Source organism: Sceloporus occidentalis, unplaced genomic scaffold, assembly GCF_023333645.1.
Source record: "Sceloporus occidentalis isolate IW3139 unplaced genomic scaffold, rSceOcc1.0.p SCAF_2, whole genome shotgun sequence".
NCBI lineage: Eukaryota > Metazoa > Chordata > Lepidosauria > Squamata > Phrynosomatidae > Sceloporus > Sceloporus occidentalis.
This window is the reverse complement of record NW_028316982.1, coordinates 172,346,433-172,362,570: the sequence shown is the minus strand read 5'-3', so window position 1 is coordinate 172,362,570 and position 16,138 is coordinate 172,346,433. Positions and strand designations below refer to the sequence as shown.

At 38.5% G+C, this 16,138-nt stretch overlaps 1 protein-coding gene across 3 annotated transcripts in view; it reads right to left on the bottom strand.

Moving 5' to 3' along the window:
• LOC149319336 (gamma-aminobutyric acid receptor subunit gamma-3-like) overlaps positions 1–16,138 on the bottom strand; it is a 490,924-nt gene that overhangs the window by 436,468 nt on the left and 38,318 nt on the right. For 2 of the 3 annotated variants that reach the window (XM_089511499.1, XM_089511500.1), the window contains exon 3: positions 9,262–9,329. The exons of the other annotated variant lie outside the window; for it this stretch is intronic. In XM_089511499.1, coding sequence (XP_089367625.1) covers positions 9,262–9,329 — 68 coding nt within the window. The remainder of the gene's footprint in view (positions 1–9,261; positions 9,330–16,138) is intronic. 3 annotated transcript variants of the gene reach the window in all.

Here is a 16,138-nt window from a genome sequence, read left to right as displayed (position 1 = left end):
GCTATAGCAGTGAGAAACCCTCCTCCATCACGTATTCCCCACCTTACTACACAATCACTTACTCTGTAATGGCGTTGTGCTCAGCAAACCTCTGAGCTAACTCTTTTTTCTTTCTGAACAAGCATTACTGGAGAAAGTACTATCACGTATTTTGTCAGACAGAATTAAATATCATTTATTATTCTGTTTTCATATTAGGACTTCACCAGTGGATCATATCAGGACTGTACAAAGCCACACAGAACTGCATGGAAACTATCCATTACTGAGCCTCAGAAGATGAAGTGGAAATCAAGACCTATTGCTTTCAGTGGGAAAAAAACCCAAAGAAATCTGAGCAAGAAAATATGGAATGCACAGTTATATAGATCATGAAAACTCTTCATAAACTACCAATAAAAAAAAGAAAACGAAGACAGAGCTCTGGCAAAGCTGACAGCCGTGCATTTAGTCAAAGTGAAATATTTGATTCATATTTTTTCCTCCAGGTAAAGCAAAGAATGTCAAGCAACAGAGCCATTTGTTTCGGGCATTGGAATGACAAACAGCTAATTATCTTCTTTACCCATAACTACAAATCAGCAGGCTGACTTGTGCAAGCTGGGTAGAGCATGGATTCTAGAGATTTGTAATGCTCTGTGTGTAAAATAAGCATGTATCCTGCTTAAAGAAAATGAGGCAGAATGAATCCTAACGAAAGCAAAGGACTCTTTGAAAGATGAATCTACAGATTGGCTCCTTGTACTACCGGTCTCTGTAGGATTAGAGGTAGGATGAGTATGGCTCAGTATAACACCATATCAGTTGTATTTTATGTTTACATGGTGTGTGGAATGTGATTTATTCTGTTCATACTGTTGGTACCAGTTTCTGATAGAAACTAAAGCTCAAACTCCCAATTCTGGGAGGAAAGATGGAATATAAAATAAAAAACCAAATAATAACTGGATGCCACAAAAGGTAGCACTGGTGACTTTAATATCCTACTCTCATGAATTTCAGTGATATTGTGGATATACAGTCAAATCCCCCATATCATACATCTTCATACTTTGTCACTCAGAAAAGTATCATATTATCACAATAACCAAACAGCCTTCAGTCATTGCAGCCTTAAGTCAAAACAGAACAGCTCTAATTATGGAAACGTACCCTTTCCCAGATTTAGCTTTAAGTGACTGTAGCCTTATGTTAATATACTAATCAAGTTTCATCCCATCTTCACCCGCCACAAAGGACCTCAGGGGAATGGGAGAGAGAATGTCTATGGAGCTCCATCCTATTTTACTTTCATAATATGATATGTTGTTGTTGTTGTTGTTTATGTTAGGAGACAGTGATTATATGTTTGGCGAAGGTAAGGATTTAATTATTCACTTATTTCATCCTCTACAAAAGCAATTTTATTAATTTTCTTTCCCTTGCACAGTTTACCCTTAGCAGTTCAGGACTTATTTGGCAGTTCAGGACTTATCTTTTTTTTTTCTTTTTATGTACAGAAGACATCATTTTCAGCAAAGAAAAAAATGTTCAGATACACTATTTTCTGTGCATAAAAGTCTACCTTCTCTGCAGAAAATGCTGTAGCTAGGGACATATTTTGAGCAAGATTTGCATTTTTTTGCATAGAAAACAGAATTTTTTACACAGGATGAATCATGTTTGTGCAAATACATTCTGGCACACAAATATTATTTTCAGTGCTCATAATGCTGTTTTCTTTACATAAAATGTTTCTGTATGAAATAATTGACTGTTTTTGTGCAGAATAAACCATGAATTGTAAAGTTTCTCATCAGTCCAGAATTATTTTCTTCAGAGTATCTGTCAGAATCACATTACGACAATTTTTCAAATATTTTCAAAAAGTTCTTTCCATTTCTACTACGTGACAGTGATGGAGCAAAAATACTCCAGCAAGTTTAATAGTTTAGTGGGATTTTGAACTAAGATATCCATATCACCATAGATTGAATCTCCCTTATCCAAAATGCTAGTGACCAGAGATGTTTTGGACTTTGTCTTTCATTTATTTGTTTATTTTGAATAGCTATATTTGCTCATACATACATAATGAGGTATCCTGGAGATGAGACCCAAGTCTCACACAAAAATCATTTAGGTTTCATATACACCTTATACACATAGCATGGAAATAATTTTACATACAATATTTTTAATATTTTGGTGCATGAAACAAAGTTTGTGTACACTGAACCATTAGAAAGCAAAGGTGTCACTATCTCAGACACCTATGAAAAATGTTTTGGTGTTTGGAATACTTTTGATTTTGGAGTTCGGCATAATGAAGACTCAATCTGTGCCACAATGACAGTAATACACCACTACAACAAGGCTTGTGATCAGTGTGGGACAGAGGCAAAGTCAATAACCCACGTAAATTCTCTTGGGGGCTGTCTGTCTGAATGGGTCAAAAGGCCTGTGTTGCCCCCGGCCTTGTATTGCCCTGTCTGGATGATGCAGGCCAATACCCCTGGGCTGATTAGCAGACCAGATGCCAATGAAGTGGTCCTAGTCTGATCCTGGCTCAAAGGAACTTTAGAGTAGGCCAGAAAGGCCTACAGTATGCCACAGAGTTTCTGGGAAACTACAATATGACCCATTACATCAGATGATCCCCCCTGTGCCCCTTACCTTCCCCCTGTAGTCTCAACTGAGAAAACCTCCCATCATGGCCTCTGACATGCAAGAGGGGCCCTGTCCACATGGCAAAAGCCACCATGAGGATCTTCTCAGTAGAAGCAATGGTGGAGGAAAGGAAGGGGCACACAGTGATAATGGGCCAATGGCATGGTGGCATGTGTGCATGTAAACACCCATCTGTTCAGCTCCTAGGTGAAGTATACCTCTGCTCCTTACTTAAAGTATGATGCATTAAGTCCATCATGACTATACAGTAGGGATGTACTGTAACTCTCCTCTGGTTTTCTTTTCAAAAGAATGGGGAATTTAACAATTTCTGCCTCAGAGCAAAAAAGTATCTTATTATTATTATTATTGCTACATTTTATTTATAAAGTGCTGTAAATTTGCACAGTGCTGTACATAGAATGGGTAAAATCAATAAGAATAATAAAACCTGCCAGTGGCATACAATGTAAAAATAACAAATGCATAGAACAGTAAAAACTATGCAATTTGTAAAGACTAGTCACAATTTCACTTAGTCTATGCAAAATTCACAGAATACAGATTATAGTACTTTCTATGCAAGAAACATTTGCTGTCATAGGCGGGTTACAGATGGGCAGGGGAAGACGTCTTGAAGGTGACTTCTCCTGAATACGGAGCCTCCAGACTGCCCGCCCTGGGGGCGTGGCTCAGGTGGATGGGGCTTCCACACTGGGGGTAGTGAAGACGCCTCACCTGGGGCCGTTTCTTACCCGCAGCTTCCATACCGCCGCCTTGCAGGATGCTGCAAAGAGAGAGGCAGCTTCCGCATGGGCGGCCAAAAACGCGGCTTTTTTTTTTCTTTTGCCGGCTGGCGGATGCGCAGCTGCGCAGCTGCAGCGGTCAGCACTGGCAGCAGAAAGCATATGTGCACATTTAAAGTGCCCAGGCCCCTTTAAACTTTTTCCTCCCCTACCCAAGAACAAAGGTGGCCTCCTGCCAGCTGGTGATCAGCTGGTGTTGGCATCCTTGTCCACTTGCATGTTGCCAGTCTCACTGGCATCAGGGATGCCTCCTCTCCTTTGGTCCCTGTGCTCTTGCTGAATCTGCAATGCACAGCCACAGCTGTCGCCGCTGCCGCCGCTGCCGCCACTGCCACTGCTGTCCCCCTGCCATCCCCCATCACCTCCCTTGTACATATGTAAATATTTAAAGTTTTAGCGTTTTTTTATTGTTAGGTGAAAATGGCGCAGGAATGTGTGTAGGGGTTCACTTTAAATTCCAAACTTTCCACAATTCTAGCAGCTCATGCGTACATGTTGCTCTAGGGTTAGGGTTACGAGCATTAAAATAGAGTGCAGCTGTGCTGCAGCTTCCACATCTGCATGGCATCTGACGCTCTAATTAGAGCCTCGGTGCAAACTGCGCATGTTCCAGGACCCCGACTCATTATACGACGCAGCAGACACGGAGCTTTTAAATGGGCAACTTAAATTAGCGGCGTAACAATTCTGGCGTACCGGTGCAGCAGCTTATATACGGAGATGCGCACGTACGCCGCTTCTCAAAAAGAAGCGGAAAAAAGCAGCACCTTTTTAATGCCGCTTCTTCCCGCTTGGGGCGTGCAGGCGGTGCGTTCATGGCGGCATTCAGGTAAGGGCCATCTAAAGGCTATACCTTCATGACGTCATGAGCACACCCCTTTTTGCCCGTCTGTAACCCGCCATAGAAAATGCTGTATTTTGTGCAAAACAACCACATTTAATATTTGCACTGAATATGAGTAAGTCCTGAAATACTCATATTCAGTGCAAAGTCCTGAAATACTCATATTCCTGAAATGTGAAGATTTTCATCAGTCCAGGATGTTCCATCAAGGTTTCTTGACACTCAGGAAACATGGTTTTGTTCTTCTTTTTTCAATTTTAAAAATATTTTCTAATATTCTTTCCATTAAACAGTGAGTGATACTGCGTGTTTATACAGTCTTTGTGTCTCTCACTAATATTAAATTAAGGAAAGGAGGAATTTTCAGGAGATCAAATTCTAAGTTTTACTGAATGTGTTAACTGAACATTTGATAAACCCTATTTGTTTTTTGCTGTCTGCTCCAAGACAGATTCAAACATGCACACTTATTTCAGATAACCACAAGACCAAGAAAGAGTGACCATGTTTACAACTCAGTGCTTTCAAAACAACAACAACCCACACTCACACTTCAACAAGAAAGAAAAACAAATAGTTATTTACCCTGGTCTAGGGAAACTTAGTTATACTTAAGCCCTATGAAAAAGAATGGAACCAATTGATAGCGACTAACATCTTCCATTAATTCCACTACCATTTGACTATCAGTAATTTGCTCTGGAGAAGGACTATTATTTAGATTGGCATGACTGTTGCTTCTAGAGAAATATACTGGCACAAAAGCTTTTAGACATGAGTAAGACATCAACAAAATCAACAACTCATTACCTTACATTTTAGAACAATAAAATAAATTGAACTCTAACTTAGGCACAAATTCATTTATTTTACCAACTCAATATCCTATACATTATTAAAATAAAACTGAGCCATTAACAGCTAAACTACTAGAGGCTTGTCACTGTTCAGATAAATCTAAATTTGAAGTAGTATGGCCCCACTTCAGAGAGATAATAGATACAAAGTGAAGTCATTCTAGTTCAAATGAAATGTCGTAAAGTTTCAGCTCTGCGGTGGAACAGGGGTTTTTAGTTGTAGCTGAGGCTCAGCTTGACACATTGTGAAACCTCCCCAAACTTTCCATCACAGAAAAATGTCAGGCACAGGGTGTGCTTTTCCAATCAGGGAATTTTATTATCAGGGTTCCCCGTTTATGTTGCTTTGCAGAGATTTCGAAACAAACATATTAGAACCTTGCTATACTACTAGTATTTTATAGTACTACCTATAAGCCGATTCCCTCTCAGGAGTAGCAATAGTAAAACAATCTGTGCAGTGGACTTTTCTTATGTGCTGTTTTCTAATTCCATTCTGGTTTAGTCCATTCAAAAAAGGCTTCCCTAAAGTCCCAAACTTTGCATCCTATTACTTCTTAATTAAGATACAGGTTGAGTCTTCCTGACCCAAAATGCTTGGGATCAGAGGTATTTTGGATTTTATTTTATTTTATTTGGATTCTGGAATTCCTGTATTTGTATATACATACATAATGAGATAGCTTGTGGATGGGACCCAAGTCTAAACACAAAATTCATTTGTGTTCCATAAATGCACGTATCCTGAAAGTAATTTTACACAATATTTTAAATTTTGAATAGGGAAACAAAGATTGTGTACACTGAACTATGAGAGAGCAAAGGTATCACTATCTCAGCCACCCATGAAAAAGTTTTGGTTTTTGGAATAGTTCAGATTATGTAATTCCAGATAAGAGAGACTCAACCTGTACACGTTCATATATTTTCAACAAAATGTAAACCATCTACTCCATGAGCTTTGAAGCAGGAACAAGGCAAAACTCACAATGTCCCTGAGGCATTTTCTAGGAGATGCAGAGGCAGAAGCTGCAGAAAAAAGCAAGTTTGGTTTTCACAGTCACCAAAAAAAATTGTTTTAAAGGTGGCAACAATGGGAAAATACTCTGCATCTATTTCTCTGAAGTTTACCAGGCTTCACCATTGCTGAAGGGGCTATATAATATGCCTCCCAATTTCTTCAGTTTCTGAAGACAGACAAACTAATGAGGGGTTCTTCCTTTTTCTTTTTAAAAATCCCTTCATATTTAAAGGGTCTTTGTACAAAATCTCTTCCACCTATGTATATAACATCTGTCAAAATTCATCTACCTAGAAGCAGTACTGTGCTAGGAAATTCCATCAAATTATGGCAAACAGGGTTTGTTTGCAGTTTTTTGTGCTATTTTTTATTTTTCTCTGCTGATATTTACTTGTTTTAAAATGCTCACATTTTAAATATGCCTAGCACAAAATCCTCCACAGCTATTTTCTGCATAGGTATATTCAGTTCTGGCAAAACAAAAATACATTATATGCATCTGTTGGTTTCCCTTCTGAGAAAAACAGGATACATTCAAACCTTTAGAAAATACACTCAGCCAGCATTCCATCTTGTATTCAAAACAATGTGAAACTTTAAATTGGGACATTCCTTGTCCAAGGTCCTGAAATGCATCCTGAACCCTTTTATTTTGTTCTAAACAATCCCTCCACACAAATCCTGCATGAGTTTATTCAGATATCTACAGCACAACATTGCATTACTATCACTAAGGTGTGATTCAGAAGATCTTCCCATTCACTTCAATGAGACTTACTCCTAAGTAAGGACAGTACCCACTGATCTACATCCAATTAGTAGAGTAGGCTCACAGAAGCATTGGGAACTTAAATCAGTGTTATTGAGTGCTATCTTGGAAGAAGACATGGAGGAATTCTGAGGTTAACCCAAGTTTTTTATTTAAAAAAATAAATAGAAAAATAAATTTTGCACACACCCACATCCAACAGAGAAGCTTTCGCTCTCCCCCCCCCCCCAGCCCACAAACAACACATAGTAAATCTCACAGAAGTCAGTGGATTATATTTCTGAGGCTCCTCAGTGGTCATAAAATGTTGCCAGACTATTGACTGAGCCAGAGGAAAAATGGAATAGAGTGTCCAAAGACGAAGCGGCATGTAAATATATAGAGGGACCTGCACACTAACTCTTTTGCCAGCTGCCCTTTTACTTAATATCTCAGCAAGTGTCATCACAACTATTGATTTACCCTCTCACCAGCAGGCACACACTCATTCACTGCTCTCTTGCCAGATGGCACCTGCCAGTTCAGTCAGTGAGCCATGTCCTAGCAGGGAAGAGAGAGCTTTGACATATATGAACAGCATTTTTATTAAGGGATCCCACTTGGATCTTTCTACAGTTGAACCTTTCACTAAATACCTTAAACATATGAAAGGTAGCAAGTCATGTATATGATTTCAACCGATAATTCAGAGAAATTGCATTGTGTTATAGTATTGTTTTGTGAACCACTTATTGTAATACTACTGATCTGTGCATAAATGCACTTCTAAGCACAAACAGTATTCAAAGACATAGACACATTAGTCTGCTTCAGCACAGAAAGATCTAAAGGAGCATCAGGTGCATCTGATGAAGAGGACTGGAGGTATGGACATTTATGCTATAGATTTCTTTTTCTCAGTCTCAAATGTCTTACAGTTCTCTCTCGTATCTTTTTATTAGCACAAGTGTATTTTTACTTCCAGATAATCTCTATATAATAACTGCAGTCCTAGGTTCACTTAACTGAGAGTAGATCTTTCCTCTGAACAGGCATGTATAGGATTGCATATTCACATAGATTACAAATTTAGTTATTAACATACAAAACTATGTAATGCCATCTAAAATTATAATAGCCCAAAGCACAATTAAAATCAAAGCAACAAAACAGCAATAAATAAACAAGTAAGCTACTATTGCTACTGATACATACCTAGAAGAATTCTAAATATATACAATACCAAAAAAACTATTTAGTTATCGTCCTCTAAGACCTAGCAAGACAAAAAGCTCTTTGTGACCCATCTCCTAAAGACCAAGAGGAAGCCAATCTTGAAAAGCCTTTAGAGCAAACAATTGCAGCCTGATTTCAGTGTACAAGGCAGTCAAAAGAAAACTAAATCATTACTTTGCCACCTATAAAGATTTATTTAGGACCAAAGGTGTATCTGGATAGGCAGTTGCATCATTACCATTCCATATCATAGAGTCCTATAGTTTGGTGAACGTCTTGGAACTCTCTGCTAGAGAGCTCTAGTCTGTTTTCTTGAATTACAGTTCCTTCTACATGAGAGCGTTAAACTGATTTGATCTTCAGTCCTTCTTCTTCAGGAACTTTAGAATCTTCTAGATATCTCTAAATATCTCAGGACTCCTTCAAATTGAGCTATGAGAAGGTGATAGAAAAAACAATGTGGGCTATCTAGTGCAGATACATCTCAGGTGTTTTCTCAAACATCCTGGTTGTTCAAGTCTGAACACACTGACCAATACCAGGAACAGCTGCAGCTTGTTAACCATTACAACATAAAGTTGGGCTTCCAAAAGATGTCAGGATAGCACTTCAGTGCCAAAACCCATTAAAACAATTTTAAATTCAGTGAGTGAACTGTAATCCTGCACAAAAGTATCTGGGAATAAAACCTATGGGGCATAATTCTGATTAAATATGATACTATTAGTTTGCATTACACATTTTCTCAGGTCAGCACACTGTCTCACCACTGCTTGCAACCTCACTGAACTGATGAGCATACTTTCTCTGGCTATTGGTATAGAGAACATTGTTTCAGTTCTGTGTTTTCCAAAGAGAAACTGAATATTCATAATTTACAAGAATTTTGTGACAGATCACAGCACAATACTTCTTAGCATTCTTTCCCCCCTAGGAAAGGGACACAAAATTTTCAGGGAAGCAGAACTACATCAGACAACAGAACAACTTCAGCAGCCATAACACTTCACCTCATCTCCTGTTTCAGATAAATTAAGGCGCTCAGATATTGATGCTAAGAACAGCGGTGCCAATAAAATCACTGACTGTGAGACACTTACCATATTTATTGATGACACAGGGCCAATGCTATTAACATAGATGTCAACATCAATGACAGTAGGTTTCACTGGGAAAGAAAAGGGGGAAACAGTATTTAATATTGGTCCACAGACAATATAGACAATTGTATTAAACATTTTTTGAATCACAGTGTTCAGCTCTTTAAATCTGTTTTGAAACGAGAGCACAGCATAGGTGGAATTCCTTCCCTAACTGTCATGATGAACCCTTTTCAAACCCTCATTCTTTTAAATAATGATTTTGGAATTAATGTGTGTATATATATTTCAATCTGCAATGCTTTTTTGCTCTACCCGCTGGAAGAATCTGGGCTACACCATCAACTGTCAGAGACCAGAAGGTTCTCTGCCTCCCCAGGAGGTCTGCATCTGTGACTTGGCAGTTTCATTACTATCAGCCAGCCTCTGAGCCCCTGAATCCATCTGTATTTGTGTCCTTTCCTCTGGAAGGAAGAATCTGGAAATATGATTGGATGGCAAAGGGAAGAAACTGTGTCATGGAAGGATTTGAGGACACACTACTCAGAAAGCTAGATAACAAATATATAAGAAAAGATGACTAACAGGACTCCCAGACAGTCAGATAGGACTAAGTCCATTGCCATCTAGTGGCTAAATTGTATGATAACACTCGTGTGTGTGTGCGTGTGTGTGAATGTGCCGTTGTCACCTGTCAACCTATGGTGACTCCATGAATTTTGTTGGGTTTTCTTAGGCAAGAAATACTTGGATGTGATTTTGCCAGGTCCTTCCTTTGAAATATAGCTTATATCATCTGGTATTCATTTGTGGTCTCCCATCCAAATACTAACCAGAACTAATACTGCTTAGTTTTCAAGATCAAATGAGATTCGGTGCCTTGAGGGTATTTAGGCATGAACTGCTTATAAACTTACATTTGATAAGGGCTTATCTTTTATTGGGGCCATTTCAAGATCTGTTGCCACCTGAGACAGCACAGCAAATGGTGTCCACTCTGCCTCCAGAATCAAGGTGCAGTCAAATTATTTGGACAGCTGAAAAACAAAACCCTTAAAAGTGCCTCTTCACTATGCTGGCAATAAAGGTATAACCAGTAGATTCACTGAAGCAAGGGGGCTTACTTGCCATTCAGCAACTAATTCAATGGGTGTGTTCTAGCTGAGTATGACTAGCAGTTGGATTTAGGTCATAATGCATTAAATTTGCTGCTCTTTCATGACACCCAAAATCTGCTGTATGGGGCAACCACTTTACCTTCCTAATAGTAAGACTGGGTCATTCAACTTTCTTTCTTCTTCTCCTGTTCATCTTAGTTTATGATCCCTGGCACTCTCTCTGCACACCATAAGCTCTCAAGAGCAGTCAGCTTGCTGGCCACATTCTCCTCCAGAAATTTCTGGACTTTGACTAGGTCTTACTGATGTCAAAAAAAGAGCCCCCCAGCAGCACACCTTCTGAGAGGAGACAACAGATGACTACCAACTGCTCCATAAAGCATTGGTGCCTTGCTGTTTCTCTCTTTTTGCTGTGAAGAGAAAAAGCTATTTTAGGCTACTGGCATACCACAGAACTAATACAATTTGACACCACTTTTAACTGTCATGGCTCCATCTTATGGAATCCTGGGATTTGTATTTTGTTGTGGCACCAGAACTCTCTGACTAGAGAAGGCTAAATATCTCACAAACCTACAAATCCCAGGTGTCACACTGCATTAATTTTGTAAAGTAGATGCAGCCCTAGAAAATGAGTCTATTAATTGTAGCCTGTGTCCACACTGAAGAAATAATGCAGCATGACACCGTTTTAATTGCCATTGCTATGAAATTCTGGGATTTGAAGGCTTTAACTCCCAGAATGCTATAGAATTCTGGGATTTGTAAGTTTGTGGGCTATTTAGCCTTCTTTGTCAGATAATAATAATATTTTGATTCCTATTAAGGAGGGATATTAAGGATCCTGAGCCAGAGGATTCTAGTGTCTCACTAAACTGCCAACCCCAAGAATCTATAGGATGCAGCCATGACAATTAAAGTGGAATCATAGTGATATAATTGTGTTGTGGGAAAGGGCCTACACTGAATGATGAATCCAGAGAACATAATTGGCCACATACTTAAATCACTGCAAATTTTTGATCCATGAAACTAACATAGCCCAGCAGTGGCTACACAAACTGTCTCTCATTCCTATCTGCCTGATGCTACAGACTTGGCAGGTCACAAAATTTGAAGGAAAGCATTCAAATTAATATTTTAAAAGGCAACCTAATATAATGTACAGTAGGAGTTACTGACAACTGACTGATGGCAACAATTTCAAACATAAGATACAGTGCGTTGAATCCTGTAGGGCAGTTATGAATGTGTAGAGTTATGCACCTATGACTATTTTGTATTCATGATTCCTACATATCCATAGTTTAGGGAATACACAAAAACTGTGAAAGTCACTTCTCTACTGACAATGTTAATGCATTCTTACATAGCTGCAAATTGTATGTATTTCTACAACCTGATATTGTTGGTCAGTTAAAAAAAAGAAAGCACAGGTGAACAAAATAAGTCAATAATGTGAAATACTTAGAACATATCTTTTCATTGCTTTACAGCAATTTAATGCTGTTAAAAATGGTTGCTATACAACCATTTTGAGCAGTTAACTGAAGTCAGAAATTCAAATTCAATCTAAATGTAATGACCATGCATTTTTGAAACCTGATGTGTTTGGCAGTTTTTAAAAAAATTCAGTCAAAGCTATAACCATGGGGTTTAAAAATAAATAAATAATCCACTATCCAGTATTTTATAGCATTAAAGAGCAGTTGCTCTCAGACAATCTGGAAGAATTAATTAAAAATCAAAAATTCAAACTGAACATAAAGAATAGCTTTGGATGAATTGGAGCCCTGGCTTCAGCAATCAGAAAAGGAATCTCAACTCCGCTGAACAAATACAGCTGATTAATGTAACCCTGATTGTAATGCAACTAAAAACAAAATGGCAATCTTGCTGCTACTCTTTTTTAGACTTGATATTGCAAAATGAAATAATACGGGGAACTCTAGAAAAATAGACATAATTTTTGGACATATTAAATGGGTAAAAAAAAAACCCCACAGTTACTGTTCCTATGAGTCTTCAAATCATGAATAAGGACAATGTGAATTCTCTCAGAAATCTCATGTTGGCCAGAATTCTTACACCATTCAAAACAGGATTACAAACAAGATATAGCAATAGCAATAGCACAAAGCACAATATATCACAAAGACAAGGCCCTAGTTTTGATCACAAGGTTTCCCTTTCACTTACCTGTAATTTCAGGATATACAAAATCCCGCCAGGAGATTTTAAGTCCTAGAGCCATGCAATTACTAGTCCCAACTAAATTTAATCAATTGCAGGAGAGGAAGGCAAAACCTAGGGCCTGAACAGACAGGCCAAAATAAAGCTGTTTGAGGTCACTTTGGAGGTATGCTGTTTAAATGATGTATGCTTCCTAAGAGGCTGGAAGCCACACCAAAAGCACACTCCAGTCCTAAGGACTGGAACACAGCTTTAGCACAGCTTCTGGACTCTTAAGATGTGTGTGTCATTTAAACAACATACCTCCAAAGTGACCCGAAGCAGCTTTGTTTTGGCCTGTTTGTTTGGGCCCATTGGTAAATTCCATTGATTCACTGGGTTGATTTGGGATTAGTAGGTATACTTGGGGCCAAGGCAAACAGATCTGAAGTGCTGTCACTTTTTGATAAGCAGCAATAATGATAATGCTTATCTGCCATAATTATTTAGACTACCCTGTTCACTCTGAGTTTATCCGAGGGTGAAGGTTTTATGTCCTCAGCATAATGTATTGTTATGAGTTATTCCTATTGTAATACAACACACCTTGGAATGGCTTGATCTTGAATGAGCAATTAAGACCCATTGGGTTTATAAAAGGCCTGTTCCCAGTTGAGATAAAAAGATCTAGAACTGGTTTATTGGGGGGAAATGCATAGTGATATCTTTTTATTATCAAAAAGAAGGAAAGGAAAATGAAATGGAAAAGAAGAAAAGAAGAAAAGAAAAAGAATCAAGTTTGTTTTATATACTGACAGTGTGGAAGGGGGGCTAATAAAGATACGTAAAGAATTTTGTACTTTCCTTTAGCACAAAAGAATGTTGAAACATTGCACCTGATCTCCAAATTAAAGCAATGGTAAAAATGGCTCTCTGAAGTTGCCATCCTTGACACAATGCAGAAAATTTCTGCTAAGCAAACAAGTTTAGGATGGCAGCATAATTGCACCAAGGGCATAGAACCATCAAAGTTTCAGAAAACCTTCTGCCCTACAAATCTTTCCTTTTTGAGTAGCAGGACTTCTTAAAAATCTACTTGATTATATAAAATAAACAGCAGGTACAATTATAAATAATCAGCAATATAATGGATTGTTTCTGGTAGATGTTTTTTCTGTACAGCAGGAAAAAGGATAACTGAGACGTTCCTTGGGTAAGAGAACAAGGTTTTTCCTCCACTTGATTATCAGTACAAGTCATTGTACCTCATCTTCTTTGGGTAAACCTTACATATCTCATTGCAGAACTAGGTTTTGAATACGCTCAAGATTACTAGAAATTTAATTTTGGGCAATGCCCCAGCCATCTTTTAAACAAATGGCCATAAAAAGAGCTGTACTGGATCACAACTCTGGTCTAGCATCCTATACTGGCAAGACTATGGAAAGTCCACAAGCAGGACATAAAAATAGGATATTGGGATTTCTTGCTCAATATGTGCAGTTCACATGCATAGAAGATATAGGCCTCTTTGACCTTCCAAATGTTGAATTGTAGCTCCCAGAAATCTTTGCCATAGTCAATGGTGAAGGACCATTGTAAATAATAATGTTTTACCTATACAGCACCTAAAGGTATTTCTAGATTTAACAGTACAGAGACTCCTTGAGAAATTCAACATTTTCTGCCTAAGAAAGGAACAGTTAGCTCCACACAGGACAAGGGCATCTGGATTTCAAGAGAAATTACTTTTCTGTTACTAATGGAGTTGAAATGATATTATCTATCTATTATTGTTCTTTGTCCCTAGTCCTCACCTAGCCAATAAGGGGGGTGGGGTGGGGTACCCTCTGTCTCTATTGAAATCCTTCAATAACAGCTTAACTGATGACATCGCAGACAGAATGTATCCCCATGATGCTAGCTAGCATCATCACCACTTTTCTCCTATATGATTTTTAACATCTTTACCTGATGCAGCAGCCAGTGAAACTGTGAAAGCTTACATAATGTATTTTATGCTTTGGAGTTGGCCCAATACAGATATTGCTGCTTTTGGATTTTAGATTTTTGACTATTGAAAATGTAGTTCAGAAACATCTGGAGACATAACGCTGCCCACTTCTGGAGTATATGGTAACAGTTTGAAAGAGTGGTCCTTTAGCAGCTTCCAAGAAGCTAACATGAGAAGTGAACAGTAGAAAACAAAAGTATGGGTGATCATTCCTACTGATGAACTCCACAAGGAGAACAGAATGATGTTCACAAATGCATACTTTTCAGAATCTGTCTAGGGCATTTTGCTCCCTAAGGTAAAATAGTATATGGTGTTACCTACTGCTCCTTGCACCACCAGAGTCAAAGTGCATCATACCTAAATGCAGTTTTGTTTTGTCAGATCTAGAAGAAAATCATACCCTTCCCATCCCAGAAAAAACACCACCAGCACAATGGCAACAAATTAAATCATTTAAAATTTGCTACCCTTTTAAGACATCCTCAACTTTGGGTCTAAGAGTATGATACTAAATCCAAGATGTGCTGGAAGTGCAGAGTTGAGATTAGGTATAACCATCTTCTACCAGCAGGAGCTCTTTCTGCAAGCTCATCTCAAAGATCTCCTGACATAGAGTACTGTACAGAGCTACTGTGCTGACTAAACCTGCATCTGCATTGCAGAAATAATCCTATTTGACACCACTTTAACTGCCATGGCTCAATGCTATGGAATTCTGGGAACTGTAGTTTTGTGAAACATTTATCCTTCTCGGTCAGAAAACTCTTGTGAGAAAATAAACCACAATTCCCAGAATTCCATAACATAGAGCCCTGGATGCAGCCTAGGATTTGCTGCCAATAGAGGCAAAAAGGAAAGCAGAGAAAGAGTGAGGTGAAGGAGAAGCCAAGTTATGACACATACACAGCACAAAGTTAGGCTATGCTGAAAGTTATCCTGACTTATTTTCAACAAGATATGGGGAGTGTGGACTCAACACAGCTTCAGCTGGTCTAGTATACGCTCAGTTGGCCCTTGGACATCTTTGTCAGTTACCATTACACTCTATAGCAGCATCCTTGCTCTGCCTAATGGTGGGGGTAGTCCTTATATTTTAAAAAGGTTTAATTTAACCATGTTTTGAGCCCAGTGTCATATAGCAACAGTCATGCCCCATAGTCATGTTCACTGGACAGGAAGGAGAACATCCTACTGGTTTCACAAATCTGTCATTCAGATTGTAAATGTATATCCAGCTCTCTGGTGCTGCTATGTCAGAACAATCATACAAAAATAGTTTGAAAGTACTGTCAGCAACCCTAGAATTATATGTATATTATAAGCAGAAGAGTGATTAAAGGTTGTCAACAGATGTATCAACCTTCTCAGATCAACTTCTCTGAAGCAGTTCCTAATGCAGGATGGTTATTTTTGTAAAAGGAAGAAATGGTTGTGGGAAGTAAACGTGTCCAAATTCCAACAGTGCCAGACTGACATGTGGTAGCACCAAATGATAAATATTTAGAGCTGTTGTCTCCTTTTCATATACGCTGTAATATCCAAACAGCCTGCTGTTAATTAAGAAGGCCAT